This window comes from Falco naumanni, chromosome 2, assembly GCF_017639655.2.
Source record: "Falco naumanni isolate bFalNau1 chromosome 2, bFalNau1.pat, whole genome shotgun sequence".
Taxonomy (NCBI): domain Eukaryota; kingdom Metazoa; phylum Chordata; class Aves; order Falconiformes; family Falconidae; genus Falco; species Falco naumanni.
The window spans coordinates 14,248,212-14,270,716 of record NC_054055.1 but is presented as its reverse complement, the minus strand read 5'-3'; the positions used below and the strand labels follow the sequence as shown (position 1 = coordinate 14,270,716).

The 22,505-nt window shown below is 37.7% G+C and overlaps 1 protein-coding gene across 4 annotated transcripts in view; it reads left to right on the top strand.

The window, feature by feature from the left end:
• PDS5B (PDS5 cohesin associated factor B) overlaps positions 1 to 22,505 on the top strand; it is a 115,164-nt gene that overhangs the window by 70,446 nt on the left and 22,213 nt on the right. For all 4 annotated transcript variants that reach the window (XM_040583538.1, XM_040583537.1, XM_040583541.1 and 1 more), the window contains exons 19-25: positions 208 to 368; positions 986 to 1,109; positions 1,897 to 2,055; positions 2,869 to 2,937; positions 7,687 to 7,823; positions 15,428 to 15,551; positions 21,385 to 21,589. In XM_040583538.1, coding sequence (XP_040439472.1) covers positions 208 to 368; positions 986 to 1,109; positions 1,897 to 2,055; positions 2,869 to 2,937; positions 7,687 to 7,823; positions 15,428 to 15,551; positions 21,385 to 21,589 — 979 coding nt within the window. The remainder of the gene's footprint in view (positions 1 to 207; positions 369 to 985; positions 1,110 to 1,896; positions 2,056 to 2,868; positions 2,938 to 7,686; positions 7,824 to 15,427; positions 15,552 to 21,384; positions 21,590 to 22,505) is intronic.

Genomic DNA, 22,505 nt, shown 5'->3' with positions numbered 1-22,505 from the left:
AAAAGTGATGAGATCATGTATAAAGACAGAGGAGTTTAGGAGGTACTATTAAAAAGTTGGAAAAACTGAAAATGTGGATCATGTGACAAGACCAGGCAGAGTATTATAAATATTCCAGTATGGCAGTGGAAAATTACTCTAGATGGAATGTTCTATATAAAAGGACCTTTAAAAAATATTAACATGGCTTTCCTCTTATTTTGGCAGGTACTTTCATTTACACACCCTATCTCATTTCATTCAGCTGAAACTTTTGAATCTCTGCTGGCTTGCTTGAAAATGGATGATGAAAAAGTGGCAGAAGCTGCATTACAAATTTTCAAAAATACAGGAAGTAAAATTGAAGAAGACTTTCCTCATATACGATCGTAAGTTGTCTATCTTACTCTGTTTGAGCAGTTCTTTCCTATATGGGATTTTGGAAGTTCTCATTCTTCTTTTGGCATGCTATAGTATTATCTTGCATTCCTTAAGAAGAAAGTGTTATTTCAGGTAAAATAGGGAAGAGATTTTGAATGACTTTAAAATGCACAGCTTTTTGAAGAATAGAAGTGAAATGAATATATCCAAAGTAGTGACAGCTCACGTCACTGATAGTACTATAATTTTTATCATTGCCCTTCAGTATTACTTATGCTTTTTTCCTAAATTAAATATATGGCAATGTAAAAACATTCTTTGCAATTTAATGGGATGTGTAGATAACAATATTTTCAAAAAGAGCTTTCAGTAACTTGTACAGATAAAATGTTTTTTTACCACATGATATTTTATCAACAAAAACTAGGGGCTTTTTACTTGCAGTCCATGTAAATAACCTTTTTCTTGTTCTTTCTTTCTTTTAAAGAAATTTTCTAAACAAGGACAATTAGCACGTTGCAGAGGTGTTGTGTTCTTTATATGTATATTTATATATTTTGTTAGCTTGATATTTTGGAAGATTTTCAGTTTGTGAAAAGGTACTTACCTTTTTGTTTTTTTTAAGTGCTTTGCTTCCAGTGTTGCATCATAAAGCTAAAAAGGGACCCCCTCGTCAAGCCAAGTATGCTATTCACTGCATCCATGCAATATTTTCCAGCAAAGAAACACAGTTTGCACAAATATTTGAGGTACAATTAAAATATTTAAGTTAGTTTTAATTAGTCTTTTACATTGCATATGTAAACTAAGAGATGTAGTGGCAATTTATGTGGGAAGTTGTATGAAATTTAGAAAAGGTATTTTTCCCCTTTCCCTTTTGTTCTCATACAGCTTGGCCTGAAGAATAGTAGCGGAGGGTGGTTTTGTATCCCATGATCCATCATGTTTAAGGTTATGTATTTTAACAGACGATGGAATAACACAAAGTGTTGGACTGTGTGCTAGAACCATAAACTATTTGTTGATAGAGGAACCATATACCACTCCTCATCTTTGGGACTGGCCTGGAGTATTCAAATGGTTACAGAAATCATGCAAAACTAAATTATGATAGAGGCTACTTAAATAGATTTTATAGTTATAAGTGCAAATGTACTTTTTAATTAGTACCCATCAGGCTTTTATTTTGAAGGCTGAATCAGAGTCCATTATTGAAATTGCCATCTTGAGATGTAGTATGCACACTTCAACAAGGAAATGTGCTTTTTAACCCATTGTTTCATAAATGAGCTTGAGCTGGCACTTCTTGAACTACCCAGATGTGATAAACATTTTGTCTGTCGTCTTGGTTTTTCTTTTTAATTTGTGGGAGACTTGCCAAGTTGGTGAATGTGTCTTTAAATGATTAATAGTTCTTTTAAAACTGTATTTCTGAAATGGACATGGACAACATTGTACAGAACTCTCACACACACACACACCTCTCAATAGATACTAATATATCAGTAATACCTGAATTTGTTGCCTTTTTTCTAGCCACTGCATAAAAGTCTGGATCCAAGCAATTTTGAGCATCTCATTACACCGTTGGTTACTATTGGCCATATAGCCATGCTAGCACCTGATCAGTTTGCTGCCCCTTTGAAATCTTTGGTTGCCACTTTTATTGTTAAAGATTTGCTAATGAATGATAGGGTAAGTATTTTTAAAACCTCATATTAAGATTCTGCTACTCCTGTAGTATGATAATCAGCAAGTACTTGTGGAAATTTTGTAGCTTGTTGGTTCTTTTTGTATAGGGTTGTCTTTCGATTTCTGTATGTACTGTTGGACTCAATTGAAAAACCACAGTACAAGAATAGAAATTAGTACTAATTTGGTATTCTTTACAAAAGCAACAAACGATATAGCACAACATTTGATCACTCATGATTTGACTTTTGTTAAAAATGAGAAAATTGGTATTGACTTCGCTTGCCTTGAGCAAGCAAGTTGTGATTTTCATTGTTGTTTTGGGATTGATTGAGGTGGGTGTTTCTGGAAGTATAGCATGTTTGAAACTGAAGTACACTGTTTAAATGGAAGACTGAATTTTAATTTTTCTAATACTTCTGTATTGATAATGATTATAAAGTGAAAAAAAGAACTTGTGCATTGTCAGCCATTGTTTAGGGAAAGATTAACTGGCTAAAACTGTGCTTCCAATCTACTGGATATGGAAACTGGAAATTATTTTCAAAGCAATGGCTATTACGCTCTAAAGCAACAGTTTTCAGGAACAACAACAAAAACCCAAACCCTTTACTACTGTTAAATTTGCTGATACTTCAATAGTGAGGCAAGAGCAGTATCTCACTTCTGTAATCGTTACTTCTATAAAATACAGAAGGCATAAAGCTAACCAGTGAGTACTGCTGTATTGTCTTCAGAAGCAAACAAGGAAGAGGAGAATACAGCAGGTTTCACTGAAGTGTAACAGTAGTATAACAAAATTATCATTTGGTTTAGCTTCCAGGGAAAAAGACAACAAAACTTTGGGTGCCAGATGAAGAAGTGTCTCCTGAAACACTTGTTAAAGTAAGTAGCACTTAATATATTTTCCTGTGATTGTGTTTATATTACTTAATCTAAGAAAGTTAAATATCTGGATTCCTAAAGCTGTCAAATGCTTCTCTGTTTCTTTGTCACCTTTCTTATCAGAATACACATTTTTGGATGGCCAGAAGAAAATAATTTGCTTTTGGGAGCATCTGCTTTTTTTGTGTTTTTTGTGTTGGGTGCTTGGGGTTTTTTTTTAGTTTTTTGTTTGTTTGTTTTAAGTTTTTTCTGGGTTTGTTTGTTTTGGGGGGTTTTTTGCTTGTTTTTTAAATAAACTGATATATACACTTCATTGAATTTTTATTGTAGCTTTTTGTAGGCTTAGTTTTGGTGTGCAACACTTAAGTAGTCCAGTTACCACAGTTAAAGTAAATTTTTTTTTTCCTTCCTGTTTAACACAGGAGTTAATACAACAAAGACTTTGTTTAAAGTCTTCCCTTTTTCTTTTGAATTTCTAGGACATTCTAAGAAATTTTCAGTGCTGTTTTGGAATAAAATAAAAATTGGTTTTGTATTTGTCAGTTCCCTCAAAAGAGTAAATGTGTTACATTGCTTTTCTCTGAGTACAGTGTGTATAAGATAAAACCTGGATTTAAGGGGAGGGGAAAAATCACTTTAAAATGGTGACCATATTGATGGAGTTTTTACTTCAAAATGTCATCTCAAGCTTGTTCTTTTTTAGAAGCAAATTTATTATTACATTTTTCTGGACTTGAATAGATACCTTCACTGAATTTTCCACTCTATCAGAAATAGACTTATACTGTGAAAAATATGTCCTGTGTCTGTATTTGTTTTTAAATGTCTTTTCTTTGGAACAGGCATAGATTATGATTTCACATTTTCTTTCAGAATTAGGAAGGTGCATTCACTTTGCAGTATGTTGTTTCTAAGTTAATTATAGCAGTCATTTACTTTCCAATGCCTTTTAAATAAAGCTGCTTTGATGGTTTTAAAAAGTACTTTGCCTTCTCTATTGAAGTTGTTAAACTCTTTGTAGGATACCTCCTCCTCTGCTGTTTTAGTAAGTGCTTTGGTTTCCAGCTTGATACAGAACTCATTACTGGAAATGCTTGGATGTGTTTTGAGTTGATTTGTTAGCTTTTTATTGTTTGACTACCACAAGGATATTTTCCATGTTTGTGCAATTCCATAGTTATACAGTACACTCCAAAAACTGTTAAAAGAATGAATGTTTTGATTTCATGAACTGCTAGTTTAAAGTAGAATGATTTCGCTTCAGTGATTATATATCTTGAAGTAGTAAATACTGGTTTTTCTTAATTTTTTAAATGATCCGTAAAGCTGTAATGAAAGCGCTAAACTACACTTTTATGTTGATAAAATGTTTCATACAAATGGCTGTTTGGAATGGAATTGGCTTATAGAAAATCTTAAGGCAATTTGAAGTTTAAGCCAAGCCTGAAAACTGTTAGAAACATTTATTGGCCAGTGAAAATTGATTTGCAAATTTAATTAGCATTTAGTACCACTGAGAAGCCTGTATTTAATGAACGCTTCAGGCCACACCAGTAGTTTATAAATGATTTGTCTATGACAGTGTATTTTTCTTCTCTCTGGTTTTAAAAGCCTCTTTCTCCCTTGGTAACATAACTGTGTACCTAATGGTGATATTAAAACTAGCAAGTTTAAGTGTGACAGGGGGAAGGACTGATGAAGACCAAATTTTAGTATTGTCCAGCCTAACAGATATAGACTGATAACAGGCTAGCCTTGATTTTGGGTGCTAAACCTTAAATGAAATGATGTGTGTACAGAAATGTTGCAGTGCAGTCTTAAATATGAATTGGATTAGTCAGTATATGAGTTAGACTTGAATTTCTACACGTGGCATGTGAGTGCCTGCTCTAAAGCAGTAATCTCTCTTGACGGTGACTAGTACTAAATAATTCTGTATATACCATGCAGTGGATTGAGACTTAGTGGTAGCAGTGATAACTCGTTTCCTTCTGTGTACGCTGCAATATAAGACTTCTCACCCTTTTTCTCTGACTGTGCTTTAAGCGGGCATCATCTCGTTTTTCACTACTGCACAAACCTGCAGCATTTGTGGCTTTGAAAACCTCAAGCAGTAGAAAACTGAGCTAGCAGTTGCCATAATGTTGATGTAACAGGAAAACAGTGTTTCTAGGATCACTGTGTGGGGTGGGAGCTTATTGTACTACAGCAGAATCATGATGATAACCTCCAGATCAGAGAAAAAGCTTATAACTTTCTCTTGATTATTTTTAATTGTCAATCTTAATCTTAAAAATTAATACTTACTACTGACAGTTTATGTAAAGCTAGTCATTAATTACAGTTTTCTCGTGTGACAAGACATCTGTCACATTATAGTCACTATCTCAGAAAGAAATTATAAAGTCTTACCACTTTTGCTTGTATTTCAAGCACATGCAGTTCATGGTATGCTGCTAAGTCAAGTACAAAGCAGCCATTTGTGGCCTTTGGTATGGTTCTGACCCACGTTGTGTTTTGAATTTTTCGATCTTTTCACCTTATGTATAATAATTTTGAATCTTGGAAGAGAATTCTAGGCTCGTGGGACACAAATTGAAATGAGGTTCAGGCTGGTTATGAGGAAAAAACCTGAGAACAGTCAGGTGATGGAACAGGTTGTGAGAGGTTGCAGGTTGCCAAGAGCGCCCATACAATCTCCATTCTCAGAGGCTTTCAACACTGTAATGGATACAACTGAGACCAACATGGTGTGACTTCATAGGTGACCTTCCTTTCAGTAAGAGATTGGACAGGAGACCTCCTGACAGCCATCCAACTGGGTTATCATTTGATAGTTATCCTATTTGGCTGCAAAAAAAAAATTAAAATATGAGGGCAGTGCAAACTCACATCATGTTTGTTTAACTCTTCAGGTAGCCAGAAGCAATGACTGGGGGAATTCTCATGCCCTGTAGTAATTTCATGGGAATGCTTAATTCTGAAGGGTTGCTTGGAATGTTATCACATTATAACACCAGCAAAGAAACAGGGAATAGTGGGGTCAGAGGAGAATTCTGGAAGAGCTTGGATTAGGACTTGCTTTGTAGAAGGAAGACTAGAATAGATTTGGACAGTAAAATTGGGGGAAGGGAATTGGTGGGGGGCGGGGTGGTGGGGGTGGTAAAATTGAAATTGCTCAGGAGCTGACCAGAGATGTTGGAGCCCAGGATGGCATGTGGCTGTTCACTGGCTGAGGATGTCATTTACTTGAGGACACATGGAGTTAGCATGTTTCCGTCCTCGCAACAAGTGGGAGGCACTAATGGGTACAATACTGGTTATGACATGAAGAAACTGAATTGGTAAGCTGCCAAAGGAGCTGCTGCTATTAGTAGTATTCATTTGATTATTGTTGTTATTGCTATTAAAATCTTCTGGTGGATACTTACTGCTGTTTCAGTGGAAGACCTGTTGAAAGCTAGGGCAAGACAATTTCATTTCTGTTTCTGGAAGTCCATTTGCATTTTGAGTTCTCAAGTGACAAACATCCTTCCTCTTGCTGGTGTTCTTCTGTGGGTGGAGTAAATGGGCTACAGTGCTAAAAAATAAACTCGTGTATAGGTGACAATCCTCAACTTAGATATGAAGGAACTGTTGTGATCAGTTTGTTACATGGATCAACTGTATGATGAATTTCAGTTGGTGACACTGTGAATGTTTATATAAAAGCATTAGAACTGCCTTTCCCATTAAGGAGAAAATTTCAAGTTACCATGTGCAAAAAGTGTGGGTATTTTTTTTTAATTATTAATTTTTTTTAAAGCTTTTGGGTTTTGTGTGCTGAACTTCAGGGTTTGCTATTTCGGTTTGTTTTTCTTGTTTCTCTTTATTCCCCAAGGATGCCTGTGTGATTCAGATGAGCATTTTTGTTTTGCTGTGAGAATACTCCTCTTTGTTCTCTTTATTGTCTCTGCTCTTATATAGAAGGAAAATAAAAGACCAAAGGGATTCAGATACTGAAACAAACTTAATCTCCATATTCATGCTTAATTTTCACTAAAGAAATGTGAAATTATTTGATGTTTCGTGATAGTTACTGGATCCTTCATACTTTTAGAAGCTTGCCTCAAAACACTTGATATTTCCATTGGCAAAAGACAAATTATCCTGAGAAACAGGGTTGGAGGCTTTTCTTTAAATAGCCATGAAAGAAATATTCTCTTCCAGGACAAGTTATCTTGATACAGCTTGATACTCTTAACAGTGAAAATGTCTATGAAGTGTTTTTTAATTTGCATTTCTTTAAATTTAAACTTATATATTACATGTATAGGGAATGTATAGGGATTGTTTAAGCACAGGAATTACAGAAATACAGGAAGATGAAAATGTGTTGTGCTTTTTGATCCAGTAACACTTTCCTACTAAGTATAAATTTTGTCTATTTCACAGTGTTTAATGGACGTAAGCTCAATTAAGATAAAGTTTTCACAGGACAAAATATGTGATTGCTTAGTAGAAGGAACAGTTCAAACTAACTAAATGTTGTATGATTTTTATTTGCTGTAATAAATGCTTGAGACTTTCAGTGGAGAGTTGTTGTCTAGTGTATGTCTACAGTATTTAAATGATGTTTTGCAGCCTTGACAGGCTTATGTTCATAGCAGCAAAAAGCACTTGGGAAAATACTGTTCAATTAAATTAAGATAAAGATTATTTTAAAAATAAGACTAATATGATTTGACTTGTGCATATCAATTTTTTCAGATTCAGGCTATCAAGATGATGGTTCGGTGGTTGCTAGGAATGAAGAACAACCACAGCAAGTCAGGAACTTCTACTCTGAGGTTGCTAACAACAATATTACACAGTGATGGAGATTTAACAGAGCAGGGGAAGATTAGGTATGTAACAGATGGCAACGTTTTGATGTCTGATGATGCAGTGAGGAGAGTTTTAGTCAAAGTAATATTTAAACTATTCTGTTAAACTGCTTAACAATTTCTACATCTTCTTTCATAAGAATTGATGGTAAACTTGACTAGATTTCTACACGTTTGCTTAGTCTCGGGTTTTTTAACACTGTATATGTATCTGCATTTTAATGGTTTTATCTTCATTTTATCTCTTTTTTCAAAGGGCCATTACTCATATTGCAAGAATAAACTGTGTAACTTCCTCTTCCCCATTGAAAAATGATTTTAATTTTTTATACAGCCTGCTCTTTCCAATATACTAATTGTTGTGTATGCCAAAAGGCAATAGGCAGGCTTTCTAATAATTATAATAAAAAAAAGGCACATTGCAGTAAGGCAGATGAGAACAGCTAGTACATAAGGCACCCATGTTTGAAGGCAGATTTTAATCTCTTGAGGCCTCTAAAAATGAAAGGAAGAGGGAAACATGTAAAGAGAATTAAGTCTCAATAATTTGCCTTATAGATGATTGTTAGACAACTTGTTTTTCTGGGTATCTTCTTAATCCTTTGTGGTAGAAGTTACAAGTTGTAAGCCACTATTGGTTGCCAAATATTGAAAATTTATGTCTACAAAAGCCATTAAGGGCATTGATCAGTTGTGCTAGTATGAGTAAAAAGGTTTTAATTTTCAGGTGGAGTGTAATGTTATACAGTGATTATGCAGACAGAACATACGTTGTGTGTGCAAAACTGCAAACCTTAGAATTGTCCAGTATGTTATCTTTGTAGTAGCTCTGTAATCTTTCTTAAAGTTCCTTGTAAATAATTGTTTCGTAGTTTTAAATTCTGGAAATTGACCATTCATGATAGTTAGTAGGGGGTTAAGTGGCAATAATTTAGCTTTTCATCATAACTGCTCAAGCATATTGTTGGCTTATCCAGTAGTCTGTGAATAGATCAGCTCTGTAGGTCCTGTGTGTTTGCATGCTTGGAGTGATGATTCCTTACTGTGCACATTTTAAGAAATTTAAATTTCCAACTCTTTGTGTTTTGTTTTCGTTTGGTTTTTTTTACTCTAAACTACAAGTAATAATAGAAACTGTATATAATGATGCAGTCTGTTCTCCATTATTAAAGTTAATGGAGGGCTGGGGATTCTTTAATGGGAGGAGAAAGATGTAATGACATGTGAGGTTGCTCTGTGTTAGACAACCCTTCAACCCCAGATCTTGGAGCTCTGGTTGGGGGTGAATGATGAGCCAACTGAGAGCTTATGGGTGGTTAGGATTAAAGAGCCCACTGGTATATAGGTGACATTGTAGTGGGTGTCTGCTGTAGGTCCCCTGACCAGGAAGTGGATGAGGCCGCCTATGAACAGCTAGAAACAACTTCATGTTCAGAGGTCTTGGCCTCATGGGGGACTGCAACCAGCCCTACCTGCTGGAGGAGCAACACAGCAGCACATAAACAATCCAGGTGTTTCCTGGACAACATCAGTGACAACTTCCTGACACAAATGTTGGAGGAGAAATGAAGAGAGGTGCTCTGTTGGACCTCATACTCACCAACAAGGAGGGACTTGTTGGGAGTGTGAAGGTTGAAGGCAGCCTTAGCTGCAATGACCGTAAGATGGTGCAATTCAGTATGCAGAGGGCAGAAGGGAAGGCAAAAAGCAATATCCCAGTGCTGGACTTCAGGTGGATGGTCTTGGGCTTCTTCAAGGGTCTGCTCAGTGGAGTCCCACTGAATAAGGCCTTGGAGGGAAGAAGGGCCTGAGAAAGCTAGGTAGTTAGTATTCAAATATCATCTCCTCTAAGCTCAAAAGTGGCCAAAGCGGGTCAGGCAAATATTTCAGGAGACCTACGTGGATGAGCAAGGACCTCCTGACAAAACTCACACACAAAAGGAGGGATTGAGAGCACCTTGAGGAGGAGAACATGGGGGTGCTGGTGGATGAAAAGCTGGATATGAGCCAACAATGTGCACTCACAGCCCAGAAAGCCAAACATGTCCTGGACTGTGTAAAAAGAAGCGTGGCCAGCAGGTTGAGGGTGGTGATTCTGCCCCTCTACTCTGCTCTGGTGAGACCCCACCTGGAATACTGTGTTCAGCTCTGGAGTCCTCAGCACAGGAAAGACATGGAGCTATTGGAACAGTCCATAGGAGGGCCATGAAAATAGTCAGAAGGCTGGAACACCTCTGTTATGAGGAAAGACTGAGAGTTGGAGTTCTTCAGCCTGGAGAACAGAAGGCTCCTGGGAGACCTTATTATATCTTTTCAGTAGTCAAAGGGGGCTTATAAGAAAGACAGGGACAGACTTCTTAGCAAGGTCTGCTAGAATAAGACAAGGGGTAATGGTTTTAAACTAAAGGAGAGTAGATTCAGACTAGCTATAAGGAAGAAATTTTTTACATTGAGGGTTGTAAAACACCAGATCAGGTTGCCCAGAGAGGTGGTAGGTGCCTCATCTCTGGAAACATTCAGGGACAGATTGGCTTGCGGCTCTGAGCAACTTGATGTAGTTGAAGATGTCCCTGCTCATTGCAGGGGGGGCACTGGACTAGATGGCCTTTAAAAGGTCCCTTCCAACACAAACCATTCTACGATTCTGTGAGGTGTACAGAAAGTGGAAGTAGGAAGAGATTACCTGGCAGGAATACAGGAGCACTCTGAAACACAGGAAGGTCAGAGCCTAGCTGAGATTGAATCTAGTGAGGGATGAGAAAGGCAACCAGAAGAGATTCTTTAGTAAGTAAGTAACAAGAGGAAGACTAGGGAAAATGTGCACCCAGTGCTGAATGAGGCAGGAGCCCTGGTGACAGGACATGGAAAATGCTGAGGTACTGAATGCTTTTCTTCACCTCAGTCTTTACTAGCAAGACCAGCCTTCAGAAATCCCAGGTGCTGAAGACCAAGTCTGGAGCAAGGAAGACATACTCTTGGGGGAAGATCAGGTTAGACAATACTTAAGCAAACTGGACATGCAGAAGTGTGTGGTCCTTGATGGGCTGCACCCATGAGTGTTGAGGGAGCTGGCAGATGTCACTGTGAGGGCACTCTTGATCATCTTTGAATGACTGTGGTGCCTGAAGACTGGAGGAGAGCAGATGCCTCTCCTAGCTTTAATAAAGGATAGGAAGGAGCACCAAGAGAACTAACTGCAGGCCAGTTGGCCTCACTTCAGTCCCTGAGAAGGTGGTGGAACACCTGGGCTCCCCAGTACAGGAGAGGTGCAAAGCTACTGGAATGAGCCCACCATAGGGCTACAAGGATGCTTAAGGGATTGGAGCATCTGATGGATGAGGAAAGGCTGGGAGAGCTGTGACCCTTCAGCCCAAGGAAGAAAAGGCTCAGTGGGGTTCTCATCAATGTGTATAAATAACTGAATGGAGGGTGCAAAGAAGATGGTGTCAGGCTCTTCTTATTTTTGTGCAGTGACAGGATCAGAGGCGATGGGCACCAACTGAAATGAAAGAGGAACACAAGGAAACACTTTTTCACTGTGAGGGTGCCTGAGCACCAACTTAGGTTGTCCAAAGAGGTGGTGGAGTTTCCATCCTTGGAGATACTAAAAAGCTATCTGGACGCTGTCCTAGGCAACCTGCTGTAAGTGATCCTGCTTGAGCAGAGGGTTTTCCTGGTTGACCTCCAGAGGTTCCTTGCAGTTGTTACTATTCTGTGATTCCCAGAGCTGCATTTTGGGAAGGCTCTAAGCTGCAAGGAGGGCACGTCTCCATTGTTTCTGTTTGGCATCAGCAGTATAGCTTACACAAAATGCACAGCTAGCTCAGAGACAAATTTTGTCTTTAACCAGCAAAGGTATTTATTTCGTGCAACGTCGGGGAGCTAGCCTGTTTGCACCGGACAAACTAGCTCCGAAGTTTTCAGTGAAAAGTTAGGTAATTTATACAGTTTTGCTGAGAGGTTACACATTTTTACATACGTACTCATTTGATTTTGACACCTAATCATTCCATTCACAATAGATGGGATCTAGGTGGAGTGGACCTTTCAATTTTCGTTGTTCAGTGATTTCCTGACTTGATGGTCTCCATATCTCCTTCAGGTGTCCACCTTATCTTTTCTAATTATTCAGAGTACGTTCCTTTCTCAACACAGAGCATCACCCAGAGCATTGTACCAAACTCATCCCAACTAGTCTTTTTTTTTTTTTTTTTTTTTTTTTTTAAAGACCTTGTTCTGTTTCACTGCCTATGCTAAGTACTCTCAAAACCTGAAGCAGAGGAGATGCTGTTCCAGGCGCATTAGTTCTGCATTCAGCTTGCCGATATCTTGCTGACACTTCCTGACCTTTACTTTTCACCCTTTGAGAACACAATGAGGACATCTTCTTTTTGGAGATGCTTACAGTGTCCATGCTGTGCAACTCTGATATTGCTCCCTCCAAATTAGAGTAAACTTTGGAAAATAAAATTGTCTGTTCAGGTCAGAACATAATCTTCTAAAATGTACTTAATCTGATGTCGTTTATGTAGAGTCAGTTTTTGTGTTTGTGGCCTGCATTTGTCTTTTGAACAATGCGTAATTCACTAAAGATGATTGAACTGGAAGTGGCAGGTTCAGGAGACATTTGACTTCATGTAGGCTATTAGCCATGTTGTAATCATCTTGGTGTTACTGGACTCATCAAATTACTCTGTCCCCATGCCTCTTTAAAACTACACAGCTGTACTTTTCATTGGCAGTGTAAAGGCATGAGTTGGTTGGTTTTTTTAAAAAAAAAAATTTCAAAGCATGGCTCAGCCCAGAGTGTCAGGTGAAGGCAAGGTTACAAATAAACAATCCCTACTCTTGTTCATCCTTCTCACTTTGAAGTAGTAGGATTGATGACTTTATTGAATTGCTTTTGAGACAACTGATTGTTTTGAGATGTTAGCATATGTAGGTTAAATTCAGCAGTGTTGCTTTTTTTTTTTTTAAATATTGAATCTTGTCAATAAACTGTATCTCAGCTGTCCTTTCCAGGTTTGTATTTTTGGTTTTCAAAGTCATAAACAGTCCTACAAATTTAAAATTCAAGTTTATACTGATTTTCTACTTGTGGTTAGGTAAAACAGCTAAGTTGAATCTTGCATATCTTTGTAGTAGGATTTTAATTTTAAACTATGTTAAGCATAAAATAAGGTGTATTTCAATATCAGAGGATACTAGCTGTTGCTGAAAGTATTGATATTAGATACGAACCTGTTTTTTTCCGAAATGCTATCCACATTTTCTTTGAACTGAAGCCTACCAAGAGAAAAATAACTAAAACTTTGGAGCTTAGAACTTTATAGTTCTGTGCTGTAGATATTATGCTACACCATCTGTATGCAGCATTTTCAGAGGTTGTATTCAAAAGTCACTTTTTCTTCCATGGAACGTGGAAAATGCTTAGAAAAATGGACCTGGCATTTGTCCTCTGGAGTAGAATTAAAAATGTTAACTGCTAGTTTGTAAAGTGAAAGAAGATGCTAATGCACTGGATGTGTTTTCAAGATGCATTTATTTGGATTGTCTTTGTGCAGCCAACCACTTTAATTAAGACTGTGTTTTGCACTTGATAACATCTTTCCATGTGATTGCACTTTTGTTCTCATTTTAAACATCTGGGCTTCAGCAGTAGTAACAGCACTCCAGAGAACAAATATCCAGTTCCATCTTGTATCTCTTGGAAAGGTCCTGATAGGACAAGGTCATCCTTGGCACCAATTTTCAAAATTATTAGAAGTAATCAGACAGCAATTATATCATATAGAAGCTTTTATTTCAGCCTTAATAATTGTGTGTTTTGGGATAACGCGGCTCAGAAAGCTTTTGGCTATAACAGTTTGATCAAAAATAAATCCTCAATTAAAAGTGTCTTCTAATAAGACAGGAATAAGACAGATCTGACTTTCATCTTCAGCTGTAAGAGTAATATACATGACTGTCACTGTCCTTTTCTTCCTTCCCACAGCATGCACACATGCTTGTGGGTATTTCTGTGATACGTATCCTCTGTTAAGTTTTGACCTTTTGTGTGAAATATCTTTGATTCAGTTTTCAGAATTAAATTTTATCACTACCAAGTCTGGGGAAGATTGAAAGGTCTTAGTTTTATCCTTCCCTTTGGCTCAATCACTGTGTTCTTGTAAGTCATTATTGCTCAATTGTCACTGAAGTGCAAAAATTGAATCTTCATTGGGTTCACTTATCACAGTAGAATGCAATTTAAAGTTAAATTTATCATTTTAAGAACTAGATGTTACCATGTTAATCTTCATGCCTTGCTTGAAAGTTAGTGCAGCTTTTGTCCTGTCCTTTGGTTGCTTGTGATCTGTTTGGGTATTCTTGAAATACTGTGTTTTCCATAAAATACTGAAGTGTGTATAAAGCCTGGTTAGATAAATTCTAAGGTTTAAGCTCCTCAGTAGGTATTTTTATCATGCACTTTGTGTTTAATAATGTTTTTTAATCTCATTCTTTAAATGCTTTATACAGTTTTCATGATCATGAGTTTAAGACTAGAGTGTTTGCTCTTCCTAAGCATAAAGAGCAAATAATTAAGAATTTAAACAATATTTGTCCTACTTACATGAATCATTTTTTCTAAATAAGAGAACAACTTGATTCCTGCTCCAGGTTATCAAAGGAAAAAGCTGTGCTCACTATTTCCAAGTAGAATTCATTAGTGTTTTAAGTGAGAGTTGCATAAAACATCTTAATTCTTTTGTGCTTGGTCTGAAGAAGGGCAGAAGTAATATACTCAGAATTAATTTTTTTTTAAGAACAGTATAAGCTCAACTGAGTTTATTAATGCACACATTAAGTGGCTATCAGTTTGTAAAGATCATGTGAAGATGCTTTTGATATTCTGATACTTTTTTGATATTTTGATACCTTTGTAAATATGGTTGTAGGTTGTAGAAAAACCTGTTCATCTTTTGGTATGAAAATTAGCAAATGGTTGGAGTGTTTGCTAGGTGGGAGTGCAATGTAGGTGTGCAAGTAAAGTAACAATACTTTCAGCATGTTATTTGTTAAATCCTTTTTGCTGTTGTCTTAAAAATACAGTTCACTTAGTCACCTATTATAGATCTAATTAATCTTAGTTTATTTTGACTTGCAGCATGGATTTTGAGCTATCCTTGCTAGTAGGTTGGCAAGTTTGGGGACTAGAAATGTGCTGCCTCTTTGGCAGGAGCCTCCTGCTGAAGGAAATTCAGCATGCTGAACAGAAGTATTTTACAGGCTAAGTGAGGACTCTGAGGCTCTGTGTGGGCTGTGCTAGTCCAGTGCATGTCTAAAACTGTTTCACATCCCTGTGGAACATTTAGGAAGTTTCAAGCAATATTTTCATTGCTATGATGGCACAAGGTAATAGGTATGTGGTAATAGGCTGCAAAACATAGTGCCATGGAAACTACTTTTGGTTTAAAGTTACTTCTGCCGTTGATTTGGAGGAGTGGGGGCAGCTAAGTCCATAGAAACTCTTCCTTCTTTTTAAAGTACCTGTTTTTTAGCAGTGCAAACTTACTGGGATTTAATTAAGTAATTACATAACTTTTTACTAATTAACCGTCATAATTCATGTGTTTGTTTTTCAGTAAACCTGATATGTCTCGGTTGAGGCTGGCTGCAGGGAATGCTATTGTGAAGTTGGCACAAGAACCATGTTACCATGAAATCATCACCTTAGAACAGTACCAGCTGTGTGCACTAGCCATAAATGTAAGGAAATTAGGTGGGACTTGTGGGTTATCAGCAAATGTATGAGTATATATGTTGTTTGTTCTCTATGTTGTATATACTGCTGTTAATCTGATTTTATACAAAATGTTCAGCCTTGGCATGAATTTATTTTCCCACTACGTGATCCTGAAAACTGATTTTGGGTGAGAATTAAATCTATAGGACTGGTCTGCCCTGTGGGGGAATCCTAACATAGATGAATGTTAGAATATTGATAAACCAAGGAATTCAGTATTGATTTCAAGTAATACCCCAGCTGCATTATGACATTATTACATCATTAGAAGTTAATATGAGATGTAATAAAGTATGTTGGACTGTGGTGACAACAGTGGCCTTAATTTCTTGATACTTGGGTAGAATTTATTTGGAACGCAGAAGTCTGCAAAGATAGTTGGTATCCTTTAAATATTAGAAGAGATAGGGAGAGGTTTCTCAGTAGATGTTGGAATTTTCATCCTTAATTTCTGCCTGTGAGCCCATTGTAGCAAAAGGGAAACAACTTCAAGATTGTAAGTAGAAATACAGGTATTCTCTGTGTTCCTGTCTTGTAGATTTAACAAATAGCACAGAAATTGATTCACACCCCAAGAGTAAAGCAGTCGTGGAGGAACTCATGTTGGTGTTACTTGTGCAATTGCTGGTATTCTCCTGACTTTAAAAAAAGTCAAGAAATCCTCCAGAAGGAATCCCTTCCACAAGATACCTTCACTAACAATAACATTGCATTCTAGACCTTAATTCCTGTGACTGGCTAAAGCTTTAAAAGCTGTAACCCATTTTAAATGTCAGAAGATTTGCAATTGGCATTTAATATTAGAAAATACAAAGTATAGCTCCTGTATAGATATTGCTTACTTTCATGTAGAGTATCTTTTAAAGTTCTTAAGTTGTTTGGAGTTGGGTGGTTAGGCTAGAAAAATTGTTCATATACCAGAGTAAGACAGTCTGTATTAGGCTTGTATATTGATTTGACAAATGTTTATGTGGATTTTAAGCTTCTGTGTGCCTATGGAAAGGAGCCATTTCTCAGTTCCCAAATGCTATGAAATACAAAAGAAATGGAACAAAACTTAAGCAGATGAAATCTAACAAAAATACAAGAGAAATTCAGCGGTAATAACTGAAGGTCTTTATACCCAAAGCAAGGACTAATGCTTTTCAGTCTTCCTATTCCAAAACCAAATAGAAATGTTAGCCTTGTGTCAAAAAAATTTTTTACATGTTTTTACATTTTGACAGTTTTTCACAATTCAGGACAACATTAGTAGAGAGGAAAAGAGCTGCTTACTGTAATGACAAATAAGATCTCTCTCTGATCTGGAGAAGATACTTTAGATGAATACCATTTTACCAGAGTAACCTTGCCAATATAGTATTTGCATGACCTGTTTTCTTCTGGTCCCAGTGATCAAAATCTGTTCATTTCTTCAGTCATTTCCCTCCTGTAGCAATTTTTTGTTTGTTGCAAATGTTAACCTTGCTGTTCTCCTCTACCAGAATTTTTGTTTTGGCTTGCTCTTTAGTATGTTAGGTGCAAGCTCCTTGCCCTCCATTTCATCACTGTCTCTCACTTTGTTTTCACTTTTTATTTTCCAGCAATACCAGTCTTGATTGTGGATATTGATAGCAGACGCTACCTTTGGGTCTAATTCTTAGCTATCCTCAATTTTTGAAAGGGAACTTTAACAGATTAAATTTAAATTTGAAGAACATAATAGAAACATCAACATTTATAAACAAGTTAGTACCACATTTTACTATAGAATCATAGAATAGTTTGGGTCTGAAGGGACCCCTAAAGATCGCCTCATTCCAACCCCCCTGCCCTGGGCAGGGACACCTTCCTCTAGACCAGGCTGCTCACAGCCCCATCCAGCCTGGCCTTGAACACCTCCAGGGATGGGGCAGCCACAGCTGCTCTGGGCAACCTGTGCCAGTGCCTCACCACCCTCACTGTAAAAAAGCTCTCCCTTATGTCCAATCTAAACCTTCCCGCTTTCGGTTTAAATCTGTTGTCCCTTGTCCTGGCACTACAGGCCCCGGTAACAAGTCTTTCTCAGTCTTTCTTACAAGCCCCCTTCGTATATCGACAGGCCTCAATAAGGTCTCCCTGGAGCCTTCTCCAGGCTGAACCACCCCAACTCTCCCAGCGTTTCCTCACAGGAGAGGTGTTCCAACCCCTGGCTGCTTTTTGCGGCCCTCTCCTCTGGACCCCCTCCAACAGCTCCGTGTCTGTCTTGTAACGGGGACCCCAGAGCTGGACGCGGGACCACAGGTGGGGTCTCACCAGAGCAGAGGGGCAAAGTCACCCTCCTTGACCTGCTGGCCACGCTGCTTTTGGTGCATCCACGGATGCAGTTGGCTTTCTGGGCTGCAGGCCCGAATTGCTGGTTCACGTCCAATTCTTCGTCCACTGGTGGCCCCGAGTCGTCCTCTGCAGGGCTGCTCTCAATCCCTTCACCCCCCAGTCTGTACTGGTGGTGGGGATGGCCCTGAGTCAGGTGCGGGACCTTGCGCTTGGCCTTGCTGAGCTCATGAAGTTCACATGGACCCACTCCTCAAGCCTGGCCATTAGTACTCTGCGTCATTAGCAGAGAGACTGAACAGTACCTCTCCCAGTATTGACCCCTGAGGGACAACATTTGTGGCTGATCTACATTTGGACATTGAGTTTTTGACCACAACTCTTTGGAAATGGCTATCTAACCAATTTCTTATACATCAAGTAGTCTATGAAACCTTTATCTCGCACAATTTAGAGACAAGAATGTTGTGTGAAACAACATTCAAAGGCCTCGCAGAACCCCTGGTGGAGTGACATCGGTTGCTTTTCCCGTATCCACCTACATAGTCACTCCACTGTAAAAGGCTACTAGATCCGTCAGGCATGAGTTGTCCTTTGTGAAGCCATGCTGGCTGCCTCCCTGTGGATACCCATATGCCTTGACATCGCTTCCAGTGGAATCTGTTCCACTGTAGTATTGCTTCTTTTTTTTCTCCTCATTTATTGATATTTCTTTGCCTTTTTTGACTGTCTTACTTGTTTACTATAACACAGGTTGTAAGCTCTGTCAGGACAGGAATTCTGCCTGTACTTTTCACTGCAGCTTCTAAAGGATTTTGAATACTTAATAACTTTGCTAGATCTTGAGGTCTTTTGCAGTTTCCTTTCTGCCAGGCTTGAGTTTGGATCCTCAGATGCAGGGTAACTAATGGTTTCGGTCATTTTGGGACTTAAAAGTGGTAGTATATTAATCTCCAGTGGAAACAATCTGTGTATTTTTCTGAGATATTTGCTCGTGTGTGTATGCATACATATATGTGTACGCTTAGAAACTTTAGTATTAGAATCCATTTCTTGATGATAGACACTGATTATTCTAAAAGTGTATTCATTTTTAACACTCTTGAGTCTAGCCACAAATTAGAACATCCAAGTGATGTCAGGGCCAACTCCTGTAATTTAATTTACAGCAAATTTGCTTTAAATGGACAGATCAGGAAGCAGATTAAACAAAAGGAAAAGCTTAATTTTTAAGGCCTGTAATGGTTGCTCAGGTTCTGCTATGGCTCCGTGCTGGCTATGTTTATTTTTTTCTCTGAGACTGCCATTTTGTAGTGTAGAGTGATTAAAGCGCAGAATACCTAAGTGTGGTTGCTAATTGCTGTATTAAGGTTGCACTGGTAAACAGAGACTTCGTGATGATTAAATGCATGTAGTTTTAGTCATTTGTATGACATTGTATTCACGTCTGTGTTTGGCCAAACCTGTAAGCTCAGTAGCAGTTAAGTTCTTTGATCTGCAGAACAAATTTTGATGGCAGGACATCTTCATATTGAAATGAAGTAGAATTGAGTATGGTGTTAAGTGTTTCAGCGCTTAACAGGTTTTAAGACTAGATTTAAGATCTAATAATCTTTGCTGTTAGAAATGCAATTTTAATTGTTTAGAATGAATAGTCTTCTAAAAGAATAAATGTTTTAGATCACATAAGTTTCATTAGTTAAAAAGAATAAATCCCAAAGCTTTCAGTTGCTTTTGTCAACTCTGAGGGTGTTTTAATTGTTTAAGTAAGTCTTTGTCCGTTTTCAAGAATCAAGAGCTTTCTCTGAGGGGTACCTGCAGCTTTGCAAATATATAAATAAATATATTTTTTAAATACTTGTAAATTACGAACTTCTGAATTAGCATTAAGTTCAGAGAATTAGCTATGTAAAGTTGGGCTGATGTTTGTGTTTTATTTGTATGCTATAAAAAAATACAGAACTTGGTTGAATTTGGTCCCCCTTCTCAGTGAACTACTGTAGCTGAGCTGAATTTAAGGTTATTGGCAATATTAAAAGATAAAGAAATAATAATCATTCCAATTTGTGCCACAAACACTGTCAGTAGCAATGAACCCTACCTTCCTTTGTCCTCTGAGCCAAGGAGGGTATGTTTCGTTATCAATATACCAACTAGGCAGAGGTCTCTTCTGAGCTTTCCAAAGGCTTTAGACTTTTTGTCAGGTGATGTTACTGAGCAGCGGAAGGGGGCTATGTCTTAGCCTTCTGCTGGGGGCTGGATAAAGAGGCAATGGATCTCGAGTATGTCTCATGGTTTGGTTATGGGGTCTTGGGTTGCTTAAGCTATGACTACAGCAGGCACTTCAGGGAGTCAGTCCATAGAGGAAGGCTGTGGCTTGAAGCACAGAAGGAACAGTGGGGCCTTGTGAATTTCTTCTGGATTTAATTTTTGGGTGGGAGGAGAAGGAGGCTTGTTTTATTTCTTTTTGATGCCCTTTGAGTTGAGCAGTCAGTGGTACCAGTGGCTAGGCCTTGTGCTTCCTGGTGACTGATCACTGGAAACTCTCTCCAATTCTTTCTGCTTTCAGAACTGTCATTTGACTAAAATACATATTTGTTCAAGTTTAATGTTTTTTCTTCATATTTCGAGAAAACAGATCTTTCCTCTTGACCATTTTTTGTCACGTTAAATATGCCAAGCTGTTTTGGTGGCCTTGTTTGCCTTATGCTTTTATGTATGCTTTCTTCTGTTTTCTGCACCTGCTTGTTAACCTTCCTTGGCCTGTGTTACTGAATGGTTTGTGATATATTGAATGGTGTCTTAAAGTGTGTAGGTTGTTTTCATACAGAGAATTTTAAAGTTCATATCTTTTCTGTAAATACATTGTTTAATAAATTGTAGAAGTACATTTGCTGCCTTCATATCATTTTACTTTGTGTCACGTGGCAACTATTAGACATGGGTTATTCTCTTTTGTGGTCATTTGTAGTTCATAGGTTTGCACAGCATAATGGAAATCACTCTCTTCAGTGTTTGACCTGATCTTATCTGGTAATTCTGCTGAATTTTATTCAGTTTCTAATACTAATGGTTTGATGAAAATTTGTGGAATTGCAGTATTAAAATCAACACAGTGGTTACTGGTGGTTAAACACTGTTTTGGTGCAGATCTTTGGCTCCACAAAGCAAGTGGTCCTATCGTAAACAATTCAGTTAACTCCAATATTGTGCTAAATTAGGCCTTGGGTCCTAAGTATGATATCTTCCTGTACAGTTCCTGAACCGTAACTCTTCTAATCTTAAGGGACGCTTCAACTGAATAATTTAATTTAATTGCTCTGAATTGGCATTAATAAACGTTCTTACGATTCCTATGTTTCTGTGGCTTCAAGGTCTGAAATTGATTTTGGCATATTTACCCAGGCTTCCATGTTTTATTTCAGTCTGTATTACTTTTAGAAAAGTTTATTGTTACCTTTTTGGTTTTGCCTTTTTTTTTCTTTTTCTTTTTTTTTTTAATAGGATGAATGTTACCAAGTGAGACAGATATTTGCTCAGAAACTTCACAAAGGCCTTTCTAGACTACGGCTGCCACTAGAATATATGGCTATTTGTGCACTGTGTGCAAAAGATCCCGTGAAAGAGAGAAGAGCTCATGCTAGGCAGTGCCTTGTGAAGAACATAAATGTCAGAAGGGAGTATCTGAAGCAACATGCAGCAGTTAGTGGTAAGAGAATAGAAGCTGCTTTTTGGTACAAGTGCTATAGTTCAAATGTGAATGTGAGTAGACTGAAAATACTGATGGTTTTCTGTTTTCATACATAGAATGGCTGTACATTTCACTTAGAGGTACTTAATGAAAACTGAAAATAGTCCAGATTTTCTTCTGAGTTTTTTTTACCGGGCATTTCTGAGATGTTGCAATTTTGTTAAAAGCTGTGCAAATGCTTATGCCTGAGTGTATTGGAAGCAAAGTAGTTTTTCAAGGCAGTTATGTGTACTGTTTGAACTTGCTGGTTAATTATATTGTAAATGAAGTGACAATGTTTTATTTTATTTCAGTAACTAATAATTTGCGACCTTAATGACATAAATGCAGTACTAAATTGTCTTGCGCTGCTATATCAAGTAGCTTCTTATCTTGTCTTATGCTGGCAAGGGCTGTATTTGTAGGCAGTTCAGGCTGAGTTTATGTAATTCTTGCTTCCCAGTGCCAGCGGTCTGATCGTGGGAATGCTTTGTAAGTTATTAGGGACTGATGTTAGCTATTTTTCTTTTATAAAATCACCCCTTTTCCCTTTTTACTTAAAGCTACACACATACAGTATGACAACACCGGTATATAGTCATAGGAAAAAGTAGACCTTTATGAAGAGCTATGACCATTTTGTGTAAGAGGTTTTGAAAGTTTATTTCTTTGGAAGAGCACTGATAGTTTGGTCTTTGTGAAATGAAGGGGATTTTTTCATCTCACCTTAGGATAGACTAAACCTGTTCTCTGAATCTGATCTCATAACTGCTGTCAGATAACTGGTTTCCTTTTGCATTTATATTGGCCATGTCCATCTATGTGTGTCTTACTCCCCTTAGACTTTGATCAGAGAATAAGCCTGTGGAGAAATCCTTTTGCATATTGTTCATTA